The 26388-nt window shown below is 57.5% G+C and overlaps 1 protein-coding gene across 18 annotated transcripts in view; it reads right to left on the minus strand.

Annotated features, from left to right (window-relative positions):
* RBFOX3 (RNA binding fox-1 homolog 3) overlaps positions 1 to 26388 on the minus strand; it is a 110858-nt gene that overhangs the window by 14596 nt on the left and 69874 nt on the right. For 9 of the 18 annotated variants that reach the window (XM_090121984.1, XM_090121985.1, XM_090121988.1 and 6 more), the window contains 2 exons: positions 11953 to 11996; positions 1934 to 2278 (listed from right to left, as the gene is read on the minus strand). The exons of 4 other annotated variants lie outside the window; for them this stretch is intronic. In XM_090121984.1, the coding sequence (XP_089978110.1) occupies positions 1934 to 2035 (102 nt within the window). In that variant the 5' untranslated portion in view covers positions 2036 to 2278; positions 11953 to 11996. Of the gene's footprint in view, positions 1 to 1933; positions 2279 to 11952; positions 11997 to 26388 lie in introns of those variants that run through there. 5 more of the 18 variants (XM_090121992.1, XM_090121993.1, XM_090121995.1 and 2 more) reach the window with 3 other exon arrangements.

Genomic DNA, 26388 nt, shown 5'->3' on the forward strand with positions numbered 1-26388 from the left:
GAGTGAGTCCATGGACAGAGCACTGCGCAGTGAGCGGGGCAGGGCTGATGTGCCTGCTGCTCAGATGGACAGGGCAAAGAGCCCTGCCCCGTGCCATTCAGTTCCCCATGCCATTCCCCACGTGCTCACTGCCAGCCCCATCCTGTGCCTGATGTCTTGCTGCAACCTGCACCAGAAACATCATCTCCAAATGCTATGCAGACCCTCAGCAACAGAGCTGGGGGAAGGACAGAGACTTTGGCCTCCACCTCAGTCACTGCTGGGTGAAAACCTGACTCCAAATTTCTCCATAAAACCCTCCTCTCATGCTTGTGAGGCCAAACCTGCAGCCAAGGAGCAGAAGACAACAGGGAGAGCAGGAGGACGGGCACAACACCACCTCCAAATTACAGCAATGGGGCAGCGAAGGTCCCAGAAACTGCTGGGCGCAATCAGGGCTGAGCTGCACTGAGCCAAGCTCTTTTCCTTCTGCAGACCTCAGGCACCTCTTGCACATATCCCAGTGGTCGCCGGGACCACAGCCTCAGCCTGCCCCAAGAGCTGCCATTCCCCACAGCCTCCAGCACCGGCACCGGCACAGCCTGGGAGCTGCGGGCAGTGCAGCTGCTCTGTGCCGGATGCTGCAACGAGTGGAGCAGCTGCCTTGAAGCATCTGCTGCTCTCCCTGCAGACACACAGAACCCCCCCCCCGGGGGTGGGTGGGGGCCTGGGGAGGATTCCTGCCCGGTGTCAGAGGCCCTGAGCCTCCCCGGTGCACCAGGACAGCTGAGCAGCGGCTGCGGATGAGCTGCTGTGCTCTGCGCAGCCCAGGGAAGCGCAGATCAAAATTCAGCCCAACCCCAGCTCGCCCACAGCCTCTGCCTGCAGGAAGGTGGAATAAATCACGCACCGTTCTGGCCAGCCTCTGCAGCAGCCCCGCGAGCTCCAGACCCTTGCACATGCAGCAGCTCCGCACACTTGTGTAACCAGCAGTGGCTGCGCCAGCCCGGCCCCGAACGCACTGCATGGAGCAGCCCAGGCCTTGCTGTCCCCAACCCCAGCCCGGCTGCGTGCTGGCTGCAAGCAGACATGGGCTCAGGGAAGCGATGCACAGCCCCCATCCCCTGCCCAGGCCGTGGGGCTGCACCGTGTCGGCCGCTGTCCCCAGCTGCCAGGTGAGCACACAGGCCAAGCGGAGCGCGGTAGGATGCTATGAATTTTTAAACTCTTGAAAGCACAAATGGAGCAGTTAGCCCGGCTGGGAGGCTGGGATTTCCGATGCAGCAAAGAGGCTTTTGAAGAAAACACTGCCTCCCTCAAGCTGCACGTCCCTGGGGATGGCGAGTCTGGAACTCAGCGTGTGGGATCGGGCAGCACCCAGGAGCTGCGAGCCCTGACGGGAAGTTGGGAGCAAAGCTGAGGGCAGATAGACCTGCTGGTGCCTGCAAGCCAGCGCCGGCTGCACGAGCTCCGGCCCAGCGCCCTCCTGGGATGCACCTGCAGCACCCAGTGCCTGCAGCCAGGCAGCCCCGTCCACCCCTCCATGACAGCTCACAGCACACAGACACACACTCAGGTGCACATGCAGCTCCTCGCTTCCCCTTCTGCCTGGCCCGGAGCAGCGCAGTCCCTGTGCACGGAGCACCGAGCGCTCCCGGCTGTGCTGAGCAGCAGGAGCTGGAGCTGTGCCCGCTGCCCGCCCGCAGCACCGCCTCGGCCCCGCACACCCCGGCCATAATCCCACCACCTCACAGAGCATAAGAACCGGAGGGACCCCGCAGCCAACCGAACTCGCACCCGAGGAGCCGCCAACGCGACGCAACGCGCCGGTGGGAAGGATGCGCCGGGGAGGCCGGGAGAGGCTGGGGAGGAAGAGGTTAAACTCTGACCCTTCGCTTAGAGAAAGCACGTGTGAGCCGCAAAGCAAAAAAATCCCCAGAAGAGGGTCACTTACCTGTTGGAGGTAGAGGAAGGCTGGAGGACAGGGGAGAGAGTGAGGAAGCATGCCTGAGTTGGAGACAAGGAGGCAGCCCGAGTTAGCCATGGAGCACAGCATGTGTTGACAGGTAGCCGTGAAGCTGCTCGCAGTTTCGTCCTCTTCTACACACTGCTTATCCTCTGTCTTCCTGGCTCTCCCCTCTGGCTCTCCCCCTCCTCTTCCGTCCCCTCCCGTCCCCCTCGGGCGCTATTTAGGAGGAATTCATCTGAGGAAGGCTGGCCCCGCTCTGCTCTGACACTGCCGGAACAATGCTCGGCTATTTACTTCGGTGCCATTAGACACTGGCACTGAATGAACGGTCTGCAAAGGGTGTGCGTGTGAGAGAGAGAAGGAGAAGGGGGAGAGAGAGAAAGGAAGGGGAGGAGGAAGGGAGAGAGGGTGAGGGAGTGAAATAAAAGGGGTGGGAGTTGGAGGAGGAGGGGGAGTCCCCTGTGCATTCAGACATCAAACAGAGCTCTGTGTAAAATGAAGAGAATCCGTAATGACATGAGAACAGCTGATCCCGCACTTAACCCCTCCGCCGCTGCCGCTCGCTCGCGGTTGGCTTCCCCGGCCCCGGGCGGCCCCGGGCACGCGCGTTGCGGGGCGGGGGCGGCGCTGCGGCGGCTGCGGGGCTGCCCCGCTCCTCGGCGGAGCCGTGCGCTGCGGCGGCACCGCGCCGGGAGCCGGGACCGCGCCGGGAGCCCCGCAACCGCCGCCCCCCCCTTCGCCCCTCCCGCGCCCCGCCGGCGGCCCCGGGATCCCCCCACGCACACACAGCGGGACACGTGCACACGCACCACGCTCTCCCCCAGGAGACACACACGCAGACGCGGCCTCGCGTGGAGCCGCGCACCGCACCCGGCTCCTCCTCCCGCAGCCGCAGCCCCGCGGCATCACCGCTGTGTTGGGGGGGATCGGCCCCGCCACGCGTTGTGCGGCCCCTCCCCGAACCGCGGCCCCCGCGCCGGCCCCGGCCACGCACCGGCTGCGGCGCGGGCTGGGGGCACTCCGGGGATGCTGCCAGCAGCCCTGACGAATCAATACCACGCACACCTTTGTCACAGCTGCCATGGCAATAGCCTACGTGCCGGCACCCGCGAGGGACGGCCGCGTGTGCTCGGCCCGCTCCCACCCCGCTGCCTCCCGCCGCGGACCCCAGAACCGGGTACCGCCACGGGGGGTCCCGGCCCCGCACCCCGCGCTGCCCACCCGCACACGGGGGCTGGCACCGCAGCACGGCCACGGAGCTGCCGGGATGGCTTTGTCCTGGGGTATGTGGGAAATGAAACCTGGGTGCCGTTCAGTTTCCATCTTGGCCAAATGTGATGCACAAAGGCAGGTCTGTGCCAGCAGCTGCTGATGCTCTGTCTCCTCCGGAGCCTCCAGCACATGAACAGCCCTATTTGGAGGCTGGGATTTTCCACAGTATCCCTAGACATAGCGACATGCTGCAGTGTCCTGGTACACTCGCAGCGGTTCCAGCTTCTGCTGCAGATACTCATCAGACGAGGCGTATTGCATGGCCAACCCTGGGCCACCGGGCAGAACCTCGTGGAAACAACTGCTCCAGGAAAAGCCATCCTTAACGGGGGGCAGCTAGGGGTTAGGGGGGTCGCAACCCTGCATGGGGTCCTGCTGCTGGGCAGAATGTGCTGCTGAGGAACGCAGGGTGCCAAATCAGGAAAGGGGACCCCAGACTGAGGGGAGTTCTCACCACCATCATCCCTCGCTGCTGAGAACAGAAGGATCCAGGCAGCAGCACCCACTGCCAGCAGCACCCTCAGCTGCTGCTGGAACCCTCTGTGAGCTCCCCTGTCCCACCATGGCCACTCACCCTCCAACTCCTGTGGGACCATGAGGGACCCCAGACCGACGCACTGACCCTCCCCAGGAAACATGGTGCTCAGACCCTGTGCTCACTGCTCGCCTCCAGCTCCAGAGCTCTACAGCCTCCACGCTGCTCTCCCCTGCATGCTCCAGCACCTGGGGCAGCTGTGCAAGGGCAGAGGAGCATGCCCCCAAAGCCCCTCCTTGTGCAGCTGTGGTGAGGGGTCTGCGCCACACACCCCTGGCACAGGGTGAGGATGCCCTGCCCAGCAGACACCCCCTCTGCTCTTACAGAGGTAAAAAGGGAAGGGCATGGTCCACAGCATCCAACCAAGCAAACCACGTGAAGTGAGCGCTGGGGATGAGGTCCAGGATGAGGTCATCTGCCTGTCCTCCCCCTCTCCGGAGCCTGGCTCCGGGCAGGGTGACTCAAACACACTCCTGGCGGGTGGCAGCGCCGCAAGTCCTGGCACTGCCCTGTGCCAGCAGGGCCAGCACCAAGGGGTGAGGAGAGGTGGTGTTCCAGCAGGGAGTGGGGTGCTGGCAGCCGTGCCCAGCTCCATCCCCAATGGGCTGCAGGCACTCCGTCCAGGAGCCCTCCACACCATCAGCAGCAGAAATTTGTCACATTTGCCCTGTGCTCCTCTCCCCAGCACAGCAGTGATCTCTGTGCTCCTGCACATGATGTAAAATCCCATGGGATGGAGGAACCAGGTGCGGCTTCAGGAGCCAAGGAGTGCTCGCATCTCCTCTCTTCCTCTTGCCCAGTGTCTGCCTGGCTGCAGTGGGAACAGTGTGCCAGCCCACCACCAATTCAGGGTAGGAACAGGTCCTTACCACCACCCATGGCCCATTTCCCTTGCCCTGCTGCTTCCACCCGCCCCAGCTGATGGCACAGCCGTGCTGGGGAGTCCTGGCCAGAGCTGTGCAGCCCTGCAGAGCTGCAGCCCCGGAGGAACCCCTCCGAAACTCAAAGTCTCCAGGAAGGAAAGTTTATTTATCTGTTTAATTAAGAAGTGTTCACCAGGCACACAGACCCCGTTCCATCTGTCTCACTTAGAGCCGTGTCCCAGTAAAATTAAACCTAATAAATATCAGAAGAGGGAAAGCAAAGGGCACATGTAAGATATATGATCAAAGGCAGAAGTTGCACAGGGCTGCAGTTCTAAGCACATCTTTCTCTCTGCCCTTCGGGGATGGGTTGGCGACGCGCTCCCATGCACAGGATGGGGCTGGCTTTCCTTCAAATCAGCACTATTTTCATTTTTTATTTATTTTAAATGAACCCTTGAGGGCTCCTTGGTTTTGTTTTCTGGAAGAGGGAGAACAGTGTGGCACCAGGGTGGGAGCAGCCCCGGACAGCAGCTCAGAGCCCAGCAGAGTGCTGGAGGCTGGCAGCTGATGCTGTGCCAGGAGGGGTGCAAGGAGAGACCTGCCTGCGGGAAAGCCAAACCCTGCACTGCCCCTGGGATGTACAGGGTGTATGTAATGATGGTGGCCCAGCGAGGCTGCGTGGTGCTTGGAGATGTGTGGTCACACCTGCCATGTGCTCAGCTCCTCTTTCCATTGGAAAACTTCACTCAAGTGAAGTTTGAATCAGGGTGACATCCATCCAGAGTGCAGCTCAGAGCTCTGCCCCAAGCACTGGGGCACCACCAGACTGCAGCTGTGAGCAAAGCACCCCACAAGCACAGCACACACCTGGTCCTCTCCTCCAACCCAGTCCACAGTGCTCCCAAGCTGAGGCACTCATTAATTAAAAGCTCATTAGTTGCTAGTCACAGACAAAAACTGATTAGATGAAGGTGTTGATGGATCTGAACTGGTGTGATCGAGGGGAGCTCCAGAGCTGGGGTGAGGGCATGGACCCACTGTCCTCAAGGAGCATACAGTGCTGCATGCAGACCAGGACAGCAAGAGGGAACAGAAGGGACAGATGGGTGCCAGGGGCTCTGCAGCACTGCAGGAAGGTCTCTGCCTCACACCTCAGCCTGCTCCATGCCATCACTGTGCACAAACCCAGCTCTGCTGCCCAAGCTCACCCCTGCCCATCCTGGCCCATCTGCTGCCGAGCAGCAGCATTAGAATTCTCTGGGCCAACACAGCACCCTGCACAGACAGCACACAAACCAAAGCACTTTCTCCTGCTCCAGCACCACCATTGCTCTCTGCACTGCAGCTCCCAGCCTTGGAGCAACAACCAGGGGCTGCCCTGAGCCACAACATGCTCTCTGCCTCCCGCACAGCCATCCATAGATTTCTGGTTTATTTCTCCTTCTCCGAAAGACAGGTGTGGTTCAAACCGACCACAAGTGAAATAGAATCCGATATGGCCATTACACACCATCCCTGCTGGGTATGGGGACATCACAGCGAGCACAGGTGGGATGCTGGGGGAATTGGCTCTCCCTGGGGGAAGCCACCAGCTCCAGATCCTCATTGGCCTTCACTGTGCTGGGGGGGAGTGCTGGGTGCTTCCTGACATCTCTCGAAGAGATGGGAGCCATGTGCTGACGGAGCCCTAGCAGGAGGCTGCAAATAGAGAAACCCAACAGCCACAGACGGGCTCAGCAGTGAGTGTGTGTGTTTAACCGTGGCAGTGAGGCTCACACAGGGCTGCACGGCAGCTGCGTGTGGTGCCAACAATGGGCAATGCAGCGAAGACGCAGCCCCAGGAGGCTCACCCTGCCACCAGGCACCCTGATGGCTGTGCAGCCAAAACACAGAGGGGGAGAGAGGATTGGGGGGGAGGAAGAGCTCCAGCAAGTCGCTGGGGAGAGGAAACGCGGGGCTGCAGAGCACACAGCAGCAGGGAAGCGAGCAGTGAGCACTGTGGGACGCTGCCATGTGGGACTCCTGCGTCCAGCATCCTCCATGGGGACACCTGGGGAAGCCCCCTCTGCAAGCAATTAAGCCTCCTTCCCGTGTTCCCCCCCCCTCCCTGTGCTGGTGGCTCTCAGGGGGTTGGTGAAGCCGCTGTCTGCTCTAAACTCCAAAAACAAGGCAGAGATTTTCACTGCAAGGAAGCCTTGGCTCTGCACTGATCCCAGTGGGAGCCGTACCTGCAGCTGCTGACCCACATAGCAGCCCTGATGCTGCTCCAGGCTCCCAGTGCCGGTCACAGCACCGTGGTCACAGTCCCCAGGCAGTGGTGTTGATGTCACCGGCACCAAACATGACCTCATCAGATAAGGAGAGAATCACAACCGACAGCAGCTATCTGGGACAGCAGCTGGAACAGCCAGGAAAGGAGCAGAAATGCAGAGAAAGCACATGAAAGTTTAATGGGAACCAGGGAGAAATATCAGCTCGCTGAAACTTTGCTCACCCACGGTGAGGAGGGGAGAAGGGATGGGGCTCTGAGATGCTCCTCCATCACCTGGTGCTGCTGCAGGCGAGTGCAGCGATGCACATGAGGGCAGTGGGGCGGTGGTGCCCAGCAGTTCCTGGTGCCCAGCAGCACCTGGTGGTCACACACAGCTCCAGGCTGACTGGGCACAGAGCAGCTGCCCACACCAGGACACAGGTCATGCTTTAATGAGGGAGGGCAGGCACGAGCTTGCCACCGCACCTGCAAGAAAGCCTGGCTTTTCTCCTTCCATCAGCACAGCCCTTCCTAAAGCCCTTTCACTTGACGAAATATTTACACGAAAAGACAATTGGGCTCCCTGGATTTAATGAGAATTAACGTGCAGGCAGCAGAACCGTGGCAGAGCAGATGCTGCTGAGCACCCTGGGCTCACAGCCGGGTGGCTCCAGCAGTGGCACGCAGCAAGGAGCCCTGTGCCAGCCCATGGCCAGCAGCAGACAGAAGGGATGCGGGGCCTCCCCACAGCTCCCTCCAATCTCAGCCCTCCTATCGCATCGCTCCAAGGGGCAGTGAACATTTCAGGGCCTGGACAGATTTGGGACCTCTTTCCATGACACACAGACACATGCCAGGACAGGAGCCCCCTCTCCTGGGGGGCAGGCGCTCGGTGTCGTGCTCTGTGGGAGCAGTCCTGCTGGATGAGGGTGGTCAGCAAAGCACCGTGAGGAACCAGAGCCTGCAGATCCTTAACACAGTGCTTTCCCAGAGCTTCCCCTTCCCTGGAACAAACCCCTGTGGGTACCCAGGAGAAAGCACACCTCTGGCCCACAGCAGGGCTGTGTGCTGGGCTGACACCTGCACTGCAGGGCTGCAGCACAGGGCAGGAGGGGCATTGCAGGCTGTGGGGCACGGAGCAGCCCTGGCAATGGGGGGAACAACGAGTGCTGCACCGTGCTGGGACGCGACGGGTGAGGTGGGCGGCGTGGGAGCGCGAGGCAGGAGGTGCAGGGGAAGCAGACACTCCATCCTCATTATAAGGCTTTTTAAATGCACAGGCAGGATATTAGCGTTTAAACAGTCTCTAGGACTCCAGGGCAAACTTTAAAAATCATAATATTTATAGAACCCTCCCTCCACTCGCCCCGCATGCTCTTTATTTCTCCTGCAATTACGGCTAATTTGAAGACGTTTTGCTTTGGCATCTCAGCCTGTTGCGGTGTCGATTACCGAGCCGCCCGCTGCCGACTGCCACCGCAGAGCTCCTGCAGTGCTCCCGGCCGTGCTCCTGCCATGCAGGGACCAGACCTTCCCCTTCCTCCCACACTCGCAATGGAAAGATGTTCACAGTGCCAACAAATGATGCTCAGCCACAGTGCTGGGAGCAAAATAGTCACTGCCCCATCTGGGGGTACCGGCACCTGTAGGAAGGGAGACCCTTGGGCACCACACTCCAGCACAGAGTGCATCCCGAGTGCTGCTCCCGGCTGTGCAACTCTGCACCAGCTCACAAAGCCATGTGATGCCACAGAACTGCAAGCACAACCTCCAGAAAGCTGTGTGCTTCCAAAGCTGCGGCAGCTTGCTAAGAGTCCGGGCAGCATTCGTGCCCTAGCAGGAACAGCTCCATCAGCACCACTGGCTCCTGATCCACGAGTCCCTTCTCCTTTGCTCAAAGTCCCAGGTACACCAGCAGCAAGTTTGCACCCATATCCACACTCAGCATCCCATCCCTGGGCATGGCTGCTGCAAAGCACCTGCACAGCCCCAGGCCCGCACTCCAAGCTCTCGGGGTGGGCAGGGATTGCTACAGAGATCCCTTCTCTACTCTCAGGCTGGATCCATCTCCACAGCTGGGCTCAGCACTGACCCCACACAAAGGCCTCTGCGTGAGCACAGCCGAACTCATACTATCATAGACAGAGCTGCTGGAGAGGTACTGGGACCTCTTGAGGGAAGGGCTGGGATCGTCCCATCCCACAGAGCACAGATCACACTGCCTCTCCCAGCACAAATGTTCATGGGGCAGTCAACAGAGCACACCCCATCCAAGCAGCACTCTCAGCAGGAGCTGCACCTGAGCTGCTGCACACTGATCCTGCACAAGGGGCACCAGGAGAGGGGGGGAATGCTTCTGAGCAGGACAGGGCCGGGCAAGGACTGCCAGGGTTCTGATTTTGCTCTCAAGCAGGGATGAATGAGGAACCCTGCCTGGCTCTTCCATAGCACCACAAGCTGCCTGCACCCGGCTGGAAGAGGGAATCATTCCCTTGGCAGGCAGCACTGCTGGAAAGTGACACCAGCATGGAACAACTCAAACCCCAAGCAAAGCCCCAGCAAAGAGAGAGGGGAAGCAGCCCTGGCGGCAGTACCTACCCAAAAATACATCATCATGTCAGCAGTGGGTGCAGTGCAGCTCCGCGGATCGGCGGGGGGCAGCGGGCAGCTCTGGGCGCTGCTCCTCGGTGGGCTCCGTCCCCTCCGTCCAACTGCAGCCCCCAGGGCAGCACAGCACGTGCACGGTGTGGGTGCTCAGGGCTGGGTGCCCGGCATGCTGCTGCGGGGCTACAGGGGGGGCTGCAGCCGTGGGAAGGTGCCCGGGTGGGCAGCGAGAAGCTGCGGTGCAGCTCCGGTGCAAGGAGCCAGGCGGGGATTTAGATCATCATAAAGGAAAAGAAAAAACGGGAGAGCGAAGGATGAAAAATAAATCCTCTCTGGCGTCTTGAAGAGCAAAGGAAAGGGTAAGTGGGTGAGCAGGAGGCTGCACGAGGTGGGGGTCCGGCAGTGGCAGCGTGTGCTCACAGGAGCGGCGTGGGCTCCGCACCGACACGCGGAGCGGCAGATGTCCTGCCTCAGCATTTTCCAAGCTCCCCTGTCAATAAGGCTCTCACCATTAACCTGCGAGCTGCCAGCCAGCTCCCAGCAGCCTCCAGAGGGAGGGGGGGCACCCAAAGCCCTCAGAGACACCGGGACCCTCAACAGCACAGCACATCCTGCACAGCCCCGACACAAAGCTCCTGTGCTGTGCAGGGCAGATGGCAGAGTGGGACCCCTGGAGTCAGTGGGACCGGTGGTGTAAGGACAGCCCCCCATTTGCCTGCAGCGGGACCCCCAGGTAGGAGAGCCCTGCCCGCACGGGGCAGCTCTGCATGCACTGCATGGCTGTCACTAAATCTCCTGTCCCTGTGGGGCTCTGCGCCGCAGAGGAGAGCAAAGGAACCGTGTGCGCTGAACCAGACGCAGGAGCAAGGGAATAAATAAGAGTAAGGGAAGGCAAAGGAGCGAGAGGGGTGGCAGATTGGTCTCTGGGGCCCTGCTGGCTCTGACATCTCCAGGCCCGTAATCATATTCAAAGCAGAGCCAGGCTGAGGCATTGCTCCTCCAGCACAGCAATAAAAGAAAGCAACACTCTCAATAATTCAGCAATGGGAGAGGGTGATAAAGCAGAGGAGCCACCACTGTAGGAAGCAGGAGCTGGGGGCTTCACATTCCCTCTTATGTCTTGGTGATAACACTCCCCTCTTTCTTTGCACCCTGCAAGCACAGCCCCAGCTGCAGCTGGGGGCACAGCAGTCAGACCCCACGCTGCTGGTGGGACGGGCAGGATGCTGTCCTCTTAGGGCAGAGGCTCCCTGCTGCATTTTGACACAAGGTTCCAAATAAAACCTCTGTTACCACAACAGCTGAGACCCGATGAGGGAGTACCCTGGGCAGGGGCTGCCAGCCGGGAGGGGCATCACCCCAGCTCTGCAGAGCAGCTCCTCTTTGCCCGGTTCTGCTCACAGTACTGTCACCTCCTCCTCCACCAGCCCTTCCCAGCCCCTTTTCAAGGACTACCTTCACCCCATGGGCACCTTTGCAGACAGCCTGTGTCCAGGGTACTCCCCGGAAACAAGGCTCCAGGAGTTGTGCCACCACTGCTGCATGGGAGATCTCCTCTCTGAGCGCTCAGCCATGCAGGCTTGGGGCAAGCTGTGCCCCAGCCCATGGTGTCTGTGAGCTCATCTCAAAAGGCCTCTCCTGAAATGGCAGCACAAGAATGGGTGGATGCATGGCTCCATCCCAGGCATGCAGAGCTGTGCTGCACCCCCCACCCAGAGTACAGCTCTGAGTGGTGACACGATGGGTGCCCAGGACCTGTGTGCTCCCCACAATGACTGTAGCAGGGAACATCTGCCCACACGCTCTACCCCATTGCCTGCACCATGCATCTGCTGCCAGCTCCTAGTGCCCAGGGCGGGTTGGACATGGGCCTTTTGATGCCCTCAGCTCTTCTGTACTCCCTCTGGCAGACTCACAGTCCCTCTCAGCCCACAGAGCAGCTCACCTCCAGGCACACCTGGGCCATTCTCACCCCACCACGATCAGAGCTCTCCCTCTCTCCTCCATTAGCACCACCCTGGGGCTCAGCGAGCTGCACAGCAACCAAGCTGTGTCACCCCACAAGCCAGCAGCATCCCTCTGGGGTACCATCCCAGGGTTGGCATCACTCAAGTGAGGACACAGCCCTTCAGCAGACAGCCATAAGGAGCGCTCCCAGAGCCGCACAGCACACAGACAGACAGCACCGCCAGCACACACGGACACCCCACAGACACCACAGCCCAGGCGGTGCTGCCTGGACTCATTCCATTCATGCCACTCTGCACCTGGCTCAGTGCTGGGGGTGGATGCCCAGGGCCAGAGCAAACCTCCCTGCAGCTCTATGCCATCCCACCCCACGCAGCCCAGATCTCCCTGCCCCACACATGCAGCTCTCAGCTCCCAGTCCCCGTCTCCCTGGGGGGACCCTGGGGCAGGGTTTGGGCAATGGGGCACACGAGCACTGCGGGCTCATCAGAAGGGGACAGCTCTGTACCTTTATGCAGCCAAGTTCCTCCTGCGGTGCTCGCGCTGGGCTCTCTAAGAATAAAGACAAGAAAGAGGAGGAAGAATTAAAATCAATGATTGCTATTGCTAAACCTGCTTACAGGCAACGCTATTTGCTCATTGACCGGCAAAATTTTAGAATGCGTGGATAAACACAAATGCTGTCTCCCAGGAGCCCTGGGAACGCTCCCTGTTAGCAGCAGGCAGGCAGGCTGGGGGGCACCGCGCCCAGCTTTGGCTGGTGCTCCTGGTTCTGCAGTGTGCAGCGTCACCCAGGGACGCCCCATGTCAGACCCCCATCCCCTCCTGCCCCAGCACGGGGTACTTCTTGGAGAAGATCACCGAATTTCAAAGAAAACTTCCTGAAAGCTGCACTTCAGCTAATTGGCTTTGGCAACGGCGCCAACCCGAATGTTCATCAATCATGTCAGACCCTCAAAAATAATGAGAGCGGCTCATATGGCACGGGATTTTTTTTGAGAGAGAGCAGATGAGGAGGATTGCTTCTGTTTGCTCACCGCTTCTTTGCGGACCTCAAGGCGCAGAGTCCCAGCAACATCTCCCCACCCCGAGACCTTTGCCTGGAGAACACCCCAGAACTCCTGTCCTCTTATATCTCCTTGTGTTCCCCCAGCCCCATAGCGGTGCAGCCCCACACACAGCCCCAGGGCTGCTCCGGGGCCCCACGTGAGCTCAACCTGAAGGCACAACCCCAATGCTGGAAGCACGGAGTGGGTTCCCAGGCACTTCTGTTAGCAAACACCGCTCTCAGCCGCACAGCAGGATAATCAATTATGGTAATTCCTGCCTCAATGAATCAGATTCATGGAGGAACACAGCTCATTAGGCTGGTGCTGACTTCCATTAGTGCTCTTATGATAAAAACCCTCCAGAAAGCTCCAGCCCAGCTAGACACGTTCTCCAGCTCAGCGCACAGAGGCGGGAAGCCCCCGGTCCCCAGCGCAAGGATGTCCCCACACCAGTGGCAAAGCACTGCCTGCTCCCATCCTCAGACATGCTCTCCTCTGAGCTCAGGAGCCCCTTGAGCCATCCTGACCCCAGGTGGTAGGATAGGGGGTAGGGGGAGCCCTGAGTGAGGACCCCCCCACCCTCAGCCCCAGCGCTGTGCCTTCCCAGGAAACTTCTCAGCAGAACTTTCCCAAAGTAAATTCTGATACCCCCCACCCCCCCCCACTCCCTCCACCAAAAATCCTAAATTAATTTTTTCTTTTAATTAAATTCATTAGCAAAGATTATCTGGCTGAGGAAAAATAATATCCTGCCCCTCCCCCAGCAGCCCTCTCTATTTATATCCCCTATATACATAAGCAGCAGCGAATATTTCTTTATGGGCCATTAAAGGTTTAATGTTTAATTTATAACCACGTTCTCTGGCGGGCGGGATGGCCAGGCACAATGTCAACACTTTTAATTAAATGAGAAGGATTTTTTTTTATTATTTTTTTTTCCTTAAACTCAGAAAGATGGAACGCCCCATTCCCAGCACTGATGCAGACAGCGATGGGGCGAGGGCTACAGCCCAAAGGCAGGTCCCTGTGTTAGCAGGGATATATGTAATGGGATGCTCTGACCTATAGGGAAGCTCTGAAGGCACCCAGCACCCCGTCACCTCTCGCTCTGCTGCAATATGGGCAGTGGCCACGCAAGCCCATGTACCCTTCCCTGCAGCTTTGTGGGAAGAGAGCCACAGCACCAGGATGGGCACTGGGATGGGCACTGGGACAGCTTCAGGGCTGAGTGACTGTTTGGGAGAGTCGCCCAGCTGCTGGCTCTCATCCAAAAAGTGCAGTCACTTCTTGGCTGCCACTGACAGCACAGCGCTGCTCTTCTCCTGTACCTTCCTCTCAGATATTGTCAGCAGATTCCTCTTGCCTGGACAGAGCAGACCTGCTCTGCTTTGCTGCACAACGCTGGCTGGCATACACCGGACACAAGGTTAGAACATGGCTAGCACGTGGCTGGATCACAGCTGGCACACAGCTCATCACAGCTCGTACATGACTGGATCACGGCTAGCAGAAGGCCGACACGTGGCTAATGATTTTTGAGATCCCTTCCAACTCAAGCCATTCTATGATTCTACGGCTCATCATGGCTAGCACACAGCTAGCACACAGCTCAACCACAGCTCACACCGGATAGCACAAGGCTCATCATGACGAGCACATGGCTGGAACACAGCCAGCACACAGCTGGCACTTGGCTCATCATGGCTAGCACACGGCTGGCACGCAGCTAATCATGTCTAACACACGGCTTGATCACGGCTAGCACGTGGCTGGCACATGGCTGGCACACAGCTGGATCACGGCTGGCACACAGCTGCCTCTTGGCTGGGCACATGTGCAGTGCCCTGGAACAATGTTGACCTTCAGCTCCAGCTGCACTGCCACTGCCTTCCTCAGACAACGCTGCCCCTGAGAAAGAGGAGATAGAGGAGGAAGAGGTTCCTGTGCCCAAATCCACAGCACAGCTGTACTGAGGCACTGCGCAAGGAGCGATGTGCCCACGCTGTGCTGCTGGATGCACACCCTGAGTGCTCAGCTCCTGCCTGCAGCACAGCCCCAGTGCTGGCACAGGGAGAGAGGCAGCCATGGGCAGGTGGGTTCCCATTAACAGAGTATTTTCTCTTACAGGAGAGATGAAATCTCGACAGAGCGGTGTAAAAGAGATGAGTCAGCAGCTGGCGCAGGGCAGGCAGGCGCAGCCATCAATGTTTGGAGCAGCACTTCACCCTCCTGCAGCCCCACATGCTGGGGGACATCCAGCTGGGCACCCAGCACCAGGCTCACACAGGGAGGGACGGGCACACAGCCGCACACGCGTGCGTGCAAGGAAGGAGCGTGCGAGGGCCGGCCACGGCAAGGCAGGGAACGGAGCGGTGATGGCACGGTGCCGCTCACTAAAAGCATGAGTGTCACTAAATCAATAATTCATTTACTTTAATGAGATAAGTACTTTGAAAACTAATTGCAAACCTGCTCCATTTACTCCAAGCCGGTGCAGCCCTTAATGTAAATGGCAGAAACACCGCTGGAGGAAGGGGAAAGGCTTCAGTGGAAGATCGTGTGTCATCTTTTCCCTTTCTTCTAAGAAAGAGAAATATTGCTCATAAACAGGAACAGTGGAAACCCAAGCAGCCACGTGATTGATGCTGCAGTGAGCGGAGTGCCTGTCCTCCCCAGGGCCACCACAGCCCCTGTGCCCACTGCCACCACCCTGCAGAGGAATGCCACCTGCACCCAGAGGATGACACTGCTTGGAGAAGAGGTGGCATCACCTCAGGGCTGCATAGGGATGGGTGATGGAGGGCAGGAGGTGAGCAGAGCACAGGGCAGCATGGTGCTGATGAATGCTGCTAGCACCAGGGCTGGGATGAGCCCGGTGTCCTGCTGGCTGTGGTTGTGTTCCTCAAAAGGAGCTCGCAGCTCCCAGCAGCGATGCCCACGTGCTCCCGATGGCAGCAGGATGCCAAGAGCTCTCTCCTTGCTTGCTGGAGCAAATGGCAGGTCATAAAAAGGAACCGTGACAGAAGAGAAAATGTTCCAGAGTCCACAAGGACCAGTCCAGGGTAAATCCATCTGCTCAGCAATTTAACTAGAAAATCCTTTCCAATCATCCGTGCTGCAGGTCCTTCACCTCACAGAGGCGGCACTGGGCACAGCGCTGCCCACCCTGATGGCTGTGGGCAGCTCACGTGGAGGGGGCCCTGATGCTGCTCACCCCCACCCTACAGGGGTGCTCAGGGCAGGGGTCCCAGCTCCCCCCATGGCTACTATGCTGAGGCTTTCCCATGGCAATGGGAGACTGAAACCATGCAGACATGGGCAGGAGAGCACTGTGGGCTAGAGGGATCCAAGAGCGGGGCTGGGAGCTGTGGGCTGGGGAGCACATGGACCTGTCCTTCCACCTTCAGCTCTGCCAAGGGAAAACAGCAGCAGGGTGCTTTACTGCCTGTAATAATTGACCAGAGCACCGAATCCCCCAGCACATAACTCATCACACACAACAGCCAGCAGCTCTGCAGGGCTCTGCAGCACAGACACACAATGTGCCCCATCCTCCTGCCCGCTCTGAGCCCACCCCAGTCCCAGATTCAGAGTCCTTCCCATACCCCCATGCCCAACCATGTGGTGGTAGGTCCTGTTACCCTTCTGCAAACAGAGGAGGGAGGCAGAGCTGTGCTGACAGCCAACAGCGAGACCCAAAGCCACAGTGAAGGGATACCCCTGCCCTGCACAGGGCTTAGCACTGCTCACCACCAACACTGCACTCTCCCCACAGCCATCCCTGCAAATCCTACCTCTGCCGCTCCTCCTGTCTCAAGAAAAATCAATGGCGAGCATCTCAATTAATCACACCGGGGGCAAATTGATTAGGAGCCTAAATAAGGTCAAACATGGTTGTCTGCTTATAGGGTAGGACCCCTTAATCATCATTTTATCTGCAATAGGCCACAGAACCTGCAATCACACCATCTTTGGGAACTTGGAGGGATTTTTCACTCACCTCCCACTTTTGCTGGGGCAAGCAGAACAAGAGCTGTGGCAATGCTGAAAAGCAACTGAATTCTAGCAGGCACACAGCTGTGAGCTCTGGGCACAGCCCCACACCCACCCAGCCCAGCTGTCTGCTTTGATTCAGGGGAAGACAAAAGCAATTAAGCACCCCTGTGCAAGGTGTGGTGCATTCCCTCCTGACCCCACAAGCCACAGTTTATGCCTGAGATTTGATTAGCCCCGTCATTACCTTAGATTGCACACCTGAAATATCATTAGTGGTCACAGCAGTATTGAACCTTTGCAGGACTCCAGCCACAGGTCCTGTCTCAGTGCCCTCTGCAGATGGAAATCCTTCTGTCCCTGCTGCCCTCCGTACTGCAGGCTGCCCCATGCCACAGACATTGCCCCCATTGGGCATTCAGCCCCAGAGGGCTGATGCTGCCAACCTTCTTTCATGGAGAGAAAGCATTCAGAGCTGACAGAGCCCAAGGATGTATGGATGCTGCACTCCAAACACAGCCAACTGCCTCCCTTTGCTGTGCTCGTGGTGGGAACGCAGAGCACCCCACAGTGAGGGGAGAGGGTGGGTCAGTGGGGCCCCACACCATGCAGCACAGCCCCCAATGTGCTCCTCAGCAGAGAGCATCGCTCAGCTCATTTCAGGTTGATAACACAGTTTGCTTCGCCAATAGACTTTCCAATTGCAAGTGAAATCAATTCAATTGGCTGTTTTGCTCAGCCCGTTTCCCTGCTGACGGCATCCATTGGCCGTGCCAGGGCTGATGGCTTCTCCCATCCTTACTGGAATGCTGTGGGGCTGGCAGGACCCCAACGTCCCCAGCACCAGAAGGGCTGCAGCCTTGGCCATGTCCCAACCACCCCAGGGCCCCCACTGGCACCCAGAACAGCAGATCCATGTCCCCAGCCCCAGCTCAGTGCGTGCCACCAGTACCGCCCTGCACCCTCCTGGCAGCACCCAGCTCTGGGCAAAGCCATTCAGGGCAGCTCTGCTCCTCATGTCCCAGATGTGTGAGCCGTGGCATGGCTGGAGTGGAGACCCTGGGACCCTTGGATTGTGCACAGCCCCACCTGCTTGCACAGCCCTGCCCCAGTGCGCACCGCTCCCTTTTGTTGGAAATACGGTTATAAATATTATAATTTGGTTTAATATTTAATATAGTCAGGTTAAATAAGCATTCCCAGCCCCATAAATAATCATTAACGGAGGGTTCTAATTGTGCTGTTGGGATCCTGCTTCATGACTTATTTAGAGGGTAGACGCTATTCCCATCCCCGGTTCCCTCACACACCGTAAATTAACCTGAGCTCTCCCTCCTCGCCGAGAACCGATGGGACACAGCACAGCCCACAGCTCTGCTCCGAGGGGTGACAGCAAGAGGACAGCACTGAGGAGTCCAGTGGGGTCTGGGGGTGAACGGAGCTGTGGCTGCAGGATGCCCGGCACCACCAGGCTGCAGGTAGGTGATGGAGTTGGGGAGGGGGGGGGTATGGAGCACTGCAGGGCGAGCAGGGGAGGGCTTTTTGCATCAGCATGGATCTACCGTAACGTCGATTGGGAACAATAGTAAAAACAGTCTTTTTTTATTGTTATTACTTTTAAAGAAACAAATCCTGAGCGCAGAGGGAATAGCTGGGGGGCAAGTGCTCTGAAAGTGCAGAGCGGAGGCACTGAGGACAGCAAGAGTGCAGGAAAACCTCGGTGTGAGAGTGCTTTTCCTTGAAGGGATGCAGTGATGCGTTGCTTTAAAAAGAGGTCTGGGTTCTGTGTTTTTGCTCTCCAAATGAAAAACTACAAAGGTAAATGGTAAGAGCCCTCTCAAGCAGGCCTAGGCTCCACTCAAGCCCTGGGCTGATGTAGTGGAAACGCTGGGAGGGCTCTCTCTTTTGTGCCCCCTCTTGCTGTGCCGGGGGCAGCTGAGTGCCGTGCTGCGGATAGATGCACGGACACGCTGTGCCCTTGTGCCATGTGGGGGCAGCCCTGGGGGGACCCTCCTGACCCTAAACTGCCCCCAGCGGGCGCAGCACAGGCGGTAAGCAGGTTAGCATCGATCCCCTCCGCAGGGATTAAGATTCCATCGAGTGAGCGAGACCGTGCTGTAAGGAGCGCGGGGTTTACATTTCATCTCAGCACCGGGTTCTGTGCTCAAGTCAGCACATTAATCACGGAGATTGGCCAAGTAGTAATGCTAATGAGGCAGCAGCAGCACGGTGCGCGGGAGCCCCTTCGGCAGCACCAGGTCTGGGGGCTGCGTGGGGAGTCCCCAGCACCAGGATGTGCTCCTGGGTTGGCAGGGAGCAAGGCAGAACCCCGTGCTGGGAGGCTCAGCCAAATCTTTCAGCCCATGGGAGCCGTGCAGCACAGCCCCCAAAGTGGTGCTCACTGCCTCTGCCCCCCAGGGAGGGGGGACACCCCTCCCCATGGCCACGTGTGTGCAGGGCTGCCCTGACTCAGCACCAACCCATCCCCGTGTCCGGGCTGTGGCTCAACGGAAAGCAACGTATTTTATCTTTATGTGTCAGGATTTATATAAAAGGGGGATAGTTCAGCTCTAAATGTAATGAGTTGGAAGAACAGCCCTCCAGTGGCTTCCTTCAGCTCACACGGCATCAATAACATCGATTGCTAAAAATAACGAACAACCCCGACCCTGCAGCAGGGAATGCTCTGTGTGGGGGGCACACACTGCCCCACAACCCCAGCGCTGAGCCTGGGCTGCCCACATCCCCCACCACTGCCTGGAGACACAGAAATGGGGATATTGAACCGTATTTGATGGCAGCTGTGGAGTTACCTCTCACACATGCTGGAGTGAGTGCCAATGGAACAGGTGCAGAATGCCATGCACCAGAAAAGGAGATTCCAGCCCAAAAGGATGGCACTGGCACTTCCCAAGCAATGCTCCATCCCCAGTGCTGGGTCCGTGCTGCTGGTCTGCGTGCAGAGCAGCAGCACTGCAAACACAGCGCACAGAAAGCAGAGCGGGGAAATGCGCACCGTGCCCAAAAAATGATCCTAAAGGCACACAGAGCTGGGCAGAGCCACAGCCAGGAGTGCCACTGGAAACCAGCGAGGCCATGGAGTGCAGTGCTCTGCAGGATGGGAGCGCGTGGAGAGCAGCTATTGGTAAATAATCCCTAATTAATGAGATCCCAGCAATAGTAGCATGGTGCTGCTCTAGGCAGGGGTGATGGCAACCACCATCCCTCCACTTCTCAATTACGTCTTCGGGGGATGGAAGGAGAAAGTGGTCGGGGTGAATGAGAGAGACTTTTGTCGCGTTTAATATCAATTCATTTCGCAGACTGCTGACGCAGCGGGATTTCACCGCTCAGAATTTATGGCTCTTTGGAGAGACCCGTGCAAATAAATGGGGGGGAGGTTAAAAAAAAAAAAAAAACAACCATCCTGCCATCAGCACAAAGGCACAAACACCACTGGGAAGGAGCTGGAGGGGGTTCTGGGAACCTCCTAGTCTTGCTGGCACCCTCGGCCCCATCATGCCACCCGGGCCACCGGCACATGGCTGGAGCCCCACGGCTCTGGGCAGAGGAACTGCTAATAACAGAGCCATTATTACGCAGCGCAATTCAGCCCCAAGGGGGTTTTATGCAAAATGACACACAATATAAATGACTGTTGTAAACAGAGAGTTTAATAAAGGGCTGTGTGCGAATTTACAGCCTCCCCAAGGATAATTAAAATTATTTATCTACTTACCTAGCTAGCCGCTGGAGCAGTCCATTAATTATTATCTATTATACGCGGCTGCTTTGCATGCTGCCAGTGCATCGCCCTACACCACCGTGCAGCAAGGGGATGCCGGGGGCTGGGTGAGGTGATGCTCTGCACACCAGGTGCAGCACAGCACAGCACTGCTGCGTGCACGGAGGTGGCACTGCCAGCCCACAGAGCTGAGCGCTGCACTGGGGCTGCACGGGCACCGGTTCAAGGAGCAGATGGGGTCTGGCTGAGGGCACAGTGCTGGTGGAGGAACAGTGCCTGGCGCAGTGCTACCTGCTCTGCTATCTATTAGTGTGACAGAGCAATCATCAGTTCGGAGGCGCTGGGATCCCTCGGGTCCTCTCTGCACATAAAAAGACCTCAGGGGGCTCCAGTGTGCGGATACTTAACATTGTTTTATTAGCTTAATAAACCCAGCTGATGCCGCCTGAATCTGCAAAGCAGCCCCAGCCCCTCCTCACTGCAGGGATGGCTCTGCAGGGCACAGAGCAGGGGCACGCCGGGGGCCTGCTGACATGCAGAGCCCGTGCAGAGCTTGCCCCTGGCCCCAGCAGCCCATGGAGCAGCTTGTTGGGAGCGCAGCATCCAGCTGCTCATGGCACTGCAGGCTCAGTGAGCTGTCAGCTCCCTCCAGCACAGCCATTAATTACTGCTGCAATTGCTCTCCCTGCCCCACGCTGCCCTCGGTAGCCCCAGCGTGGGTGGGCACAGGGCTGCGGTGCCCCCAGCGAGGAGACCCCCAGGGCTGCCAAAGCATCGAGCCCTGTGGTCAGCCATCAGCTCCATGCCTGCAGCCCCACAGCCCTGCCCATGGGCCAGATGACTCTGACCCACAGAAAGATTTCCTGCTGGAGCGTAGCTGCAGTTCTGTCATCAGGAGCACAGATCCCTTCCTGGGCTGCTGGGTTGTTCGTTTGCCAGCCAAAGGCTGCTCTCCCCCAGCTTTGCGGTGCTCAGCCTGCTTTGCTTTGATCCTGCACAGCTCTCACTGTCTAATAAATGCAACATGATCCAATTCCAGGTCATTACTCAGGGAAAGAGACCCCTCCATGGCGGCAGCAAGAGCTCCAACCCAATTTGAGTGAGCCCAGTGCTCCCAGAGCCGCCGCTGCTGCCACGTCGGGGTCTCAGCAGGCCCGGGCTCACAGTAAGCACGATGCAAAAATCATAATGGAAGCGCTTAAAGGCCACGCCAGAGGGATGCTCGTAAATAAGGGCACTCAGTGATGTGGGTCCGTGCCAACAGAAAGCAGCTCAGAGCTCTGCAATCCCTCCAGGACAGCTCCTGGGGGGAAAGTTTGCACGTTTGCTCCTAAATCTGTGACTACGAGCGAACAGGTCCTGCAGGGATGGCTGCAGAGGACACACAGCAGGGACCTTGCGGGGACCCCTGGGTGACAACGACCAGGCAAGGAGGTCACACAACACACGTGGCTCAGACACAGCCACAAAGCAGCACCGTGCTGGCGTGTGCCAGCAGCGAGCACCGCTGTGCCGAAGCAGCCACAGTGCTGTCCCTCCCACCGCAGCCTGTGGGATATTTACTGCCCGTTCCCCCCTAAATCACAGCTGGTGGTGGAGCAGCTCGTGCTCCATTACCGAGAGCTCGCGCCGAGCCGCAGAACCGTTGAGCTTGCAGAAATGTGGCCTCAAAGGAGCAGCCCACCCCGGGCTGTCCGGCGCTCGCTCGGGATGATGGACGGTTATGGACCATCTGCACTTCCAGGAGGGGAGAGATTTATGGGCGGCGCAGACAGGCAGAAGAGTGTCCATTACTATAACTCACGGTGCCCTCTTCAGAGATATTGTAATCAGGGCCCTCTGCTGCTGCAGCGGGAAAGTCTGGGTTAAGCACTGGCAGGAAGGAAAATCAATTATGTTTTTTTAATACACTGCTGGCAGTGGGTGGGGGTGGGGTGGGGAGCAGGGCTGGCCCCAGTGTGCAGACATGGGGGGGGTCTCACCCTCCCCGGAGGTGCGGCTGCTTCCCCACATCCACAGTGCTGAGCCCCCTGCAGCTGAGTCTCCACCCCTTCCAGCCTCATTATTGCCATCACCTTGATTAAGTTTTGATTGAGCCCAGGATTCATGACGACAAGAAGCACCGGAGGGCACCACGAAGCCTTCCTGGCTGGAGCCTGGGAGAGGCAGCACCAATGCCTGCACCTTCCCATCTCCCCCCTCATGCCATAAGCATTACAGCTGATGTTCCATGGCCACCCCGTAAACTCCAACCACTTTGCACAGAGCTCCCTCCATTAACCCCTCCATGCTCCAGCCGTGGGGCTGCTCCATGGCCCCAGATCTGCACCCACCACGGGTGCTTTGGTGCTGCTCGTGGTGATCAGACCATCAGGCAGCAATTAAACCACGCAACAAAAAGCAAAGCGCTCTCATTTCAAGGCCCTGCCTCCTGCAGAGGGGAGGTGTGGGGCATGGGATGCTCCAGGAGGGAGAGCAAAAGAACTTCTCCAAGGGGCTCTGCACACAGTTTACACAGAATTTGCCGAATGTGGGATTGCAGAGCATCCATCTGTGCAAACTTCCTCCTGCGGCCTTTGAACGCATGACTTTGGAATGCAATGTTTCTTGTTTCCTTGCAGCCCACTGTTCAGAGACACAGGGAAACCATCACAAAGACACAGCTGCCCCGGGAGCTGAGCTATTGTTTTCTTTAAATTGGGTGGAGAGAAGGAAAGGCAAATGTTCCTGAAAGTTCAAGGCGGACGAAGCCAGCAGGAGCCTAGTGCTGTGCGGTGAGCTCTCTGCAAACCTCACAGCCACTGCAAACCCTCAGTAAAACACATGGGGATGGCTGCCCAGGCCCCAGCACTGCTCACCTCCACCCATACAGGCACAGGTGTGCAGGTGAGCGGTGCTGGGCTCAGCCCACTCCCACCACGATGCCCCCAGCACATCACTCAGGATCGGAGGCGACAACAGCCACGTGCTTCCCCAACCTCACTGTGTCTGGGGCTCTTGCTTTATCAGTTTTTATCCCGTGTAATATTCATCACGCTGGTTTATTTATGGGCCCCCTCGTCGGGAAGGTATTTTTCAGGGCTGGTGAATAAAACATGAGCCTGTGCTGCTTGTCAGAGCGAGCGCGGCTCCTCTGATGTCAGCCTGACGAACGGCCTTTGGTTTTCTCCAACGACTGCACTTTGAGAGAAATTTATTTGTATTTGGGTTCACGTTGGTTGGGAAGATGCGAACGCTTTTCCCTCCAGAATAAATGAAAACCTCGGCTGTGCAACAGCAGCGAGGCAGCAGCAGGACGGGCACTGAGCATTGCAAGCAATCCCTTATTGCAAGCAACCCCCTGCTGCAAGCAAAGCCCCACTGCAAGCAACCCCAGCACCAGGCAGCTGCCCCCATGAGGCGCTGAGCACCCCAGGATGGTGGTGGCACATGGAGAGCACCAGCACCCGGTGCTGCACTGTGGACAAAACCTTCCCTTCACCGGTTAAGGAACGCCTGGCTGTGACCCAAAACTCCTATTAACAAATCAAACTATAAAACCAACAGAAGCAGCCGGGAGATTTCCCTCCATCATCTGCTAATTTATAGGGTTACTGGTGTCAGCAGTTGGAAAGGAGCAGAATTCTATCAAAGAGGCACTAAAACCCGACGCCGCGCGCTTTAAAACAATCACAAACGCTCATCTGAGAGGACTGCTCGGGACATAATTCCTTGGTGTTTAATTATTAACATCCCAGACAAACTAGTTAAATTCCGTTGAAGAGAAGGAGAAGCAATCAGAGTTAAAAATTAGCAGAAGGAGAATCGTCAATCATCCTGGGGAATATTCTGCAGAAATCTCACTGGAGCTGCTGTGCTCCTCTCTGCTCCTCTCCCTTCTCTGCTGTTCTGTTTTCCTTATCTAGCAGGAAATAAGGGCCAAGTTTTCTCGCTGCTTCATCTCGATTCAGTCAGTTTTATATCTCGCAAACACATATGCAGATTTCTCTGCTTCTTTATTTGTTCATTAAGACTTCAATAAAAAATGTTATAAAAATGCCCCTTTTTGTTGTTAATTGCAATTTCTGTTTTAATATGCAAGTGGTGCGAGCTCTCCTCAGAGACTCCCCGTGCCTCTCTGTAAATACCACATCTGCTTTGCCTCAGATCAGATCCCTCTCAGCCTCCTCTTCCCCAGGAGAACAGCCCTAAGGCTCTCAGCCTTTCTTCTTATGGGAGATGCTCCAGGCCCCAACATCTCTTCATCTTCTGCTGGGCTCTGCAGCAGCTCTGCTGGAAACTGGGGAGCCCAGCACTGCGCTCAGTGCTCCAGATGTGCCCTCCCCAGGGCAGAGCAGAGGGGAACACCTCCCTGCCCTGCTGTCCGTGCTCAGTGCAATGCACCCCAGGGAACCACTGGCCTTCTTGGCCACAGGGTACGCTGCTGGCTCATGGTCAACCACTGGCCAACTGTTGGTCTACCATTGGTCTACTGTTGCTCAACTGTTGCTCAACTACTGGCTAACTGTTGGCCACCAGGACCCCCAGTTTCCTCTTTGTAGAGCTCCTTTCCAGAAGCTCAGCCCCCAAAGTGTACTGAGCATGCAGTTATTCCTCCCTGGGTGTAGGACTCTACATTTGCCCTAGTTGAACCTCGTCAGGTTCCTCTGCACCCAACTCAGCCTGCCCAGCTCTTGCTGAATGGCAGCACAGCCTTCTGGGATGTCAACCACTGCTCCACCAGCAAACTTGCAGAGGATGCACACTATCCCTTCATACAGGTCAACGATCCTGACCAAGACTGAACCCAGTAGCAACCCTGGGAATCACTTCTAGCCAGGCTCCTCTGCACCACCAGGACAAAGGTCTGGCTGGGAGCACCCTGCAGGCTGCCAGTGCTCCATCACACATGGGGTCACCCCACGGGGAGCACACTGTGACCCAGCAGGGCCACCCCATGCCTGCTTGCAGCAGAGTGCAGGTGGCTCAGCTCTGGGCTGCTGCAGGCTTTATGGAGTGCCGCACTACCGCAGTCCCCAGCGCTTTAAGAGACCCTATTATCCCTCGCCTGTAGCTTCATGCAGTATAAGTCAGCTCGCTCTAATGTTTCCCATATTGAATGCCTGCCTCGGGCTGAAATTTTGAGGGAAGTTTTAGCAAGAACGGTTCAGATATTTCCAAGAACGAGGCGATGTTCTGACACACCCACAGCATTCCACAGTCACAGTGCTCGGATCCCAAACCCCACCTTGCAGGGCCTGGCGGGCAGCAAGGGAGGCAGCAGGACCCCAAAGCTGCAGCACCCCTTGCCCGCAGCACTCGGCTCAGCAGCTGCAGCTCCTTGGGGGAGGGGGGTTCCCCTTCCCAAAGTCAGAAAGCAGTTGAGAACATGCTGAAGCTGCAACCTAAGCTCCCAGTGCAGCAGCACAGGGACCCCGAGGGGAGCGCAGCACAGCGGATGCTCACTTGCAAGAGCAGCACTCAGTTGCTGGCAGCAGCAGGAACCTGCTTGTGTTGAAACTCCGACTTCTGGAGTGAGAACAGCTCCTGCCAAGGCTGCTGCAGCAGCAGAAAGAAGGCAGAAATTAGCTTGGCATAACAGCATCCAGCAGCCTCTCAGTCAGCAGTAACACCGACTTTCTGGTTGCTAATTCTGGATGATGGAACTGCACAAAGCTTAGGATTTCTTTATGCCATCATTTTTCACCCTCAAAAAAAAAAAAAAAAAAAAAAATCTAAGAAAATGTTGGGCTCTCGTGGCAAATGCCTGTTTTGGAAGTAAGCTGCTCTCGTATATTATATTGTTCTGGTACCGCATCACAATCTATCAACGTCGGAGTCCCCAGAGCACAAGAAATCAAAACATCATGAATAAAGTGCAACTTTAAAACTCCAGCAGTCTGACAGCGTTAGGCTGAGCCTCCTAACATGCGGCGCTGTATTGATGCTCTCCCCTAATAAAGTCAATGCTGGCCTAGCTTCGCTGCCTACAGCGCATTTGCTCAATTAGAGGAGAACAAATAAGGCAACAAGCCAAGATGGTGGTAAACACTGCACAGAGCTGCGCCCGGAGCTCAGCAGCCACAGTGCTGCTCTGAAGCTGCTCTGCAGGACCACCCTATGGGGCTGCAGGCTGAGCACCCACCTGTGCTGGTATTATCTACAGCTGCACTGGCTC

This window comes from Phasianus colchicus, chromosome 20 (assembly GCF_987193195.1).
Source record: "Phasianus colchicus chromosome 20, bPhaCol1.hap1.1, whole genome shotgun sequence".
NCBI lineage: Eukaryota > Metazoa > Chordata > Aves > Galliformes > Phasianidae > Phasianus > Phasianus colchicus.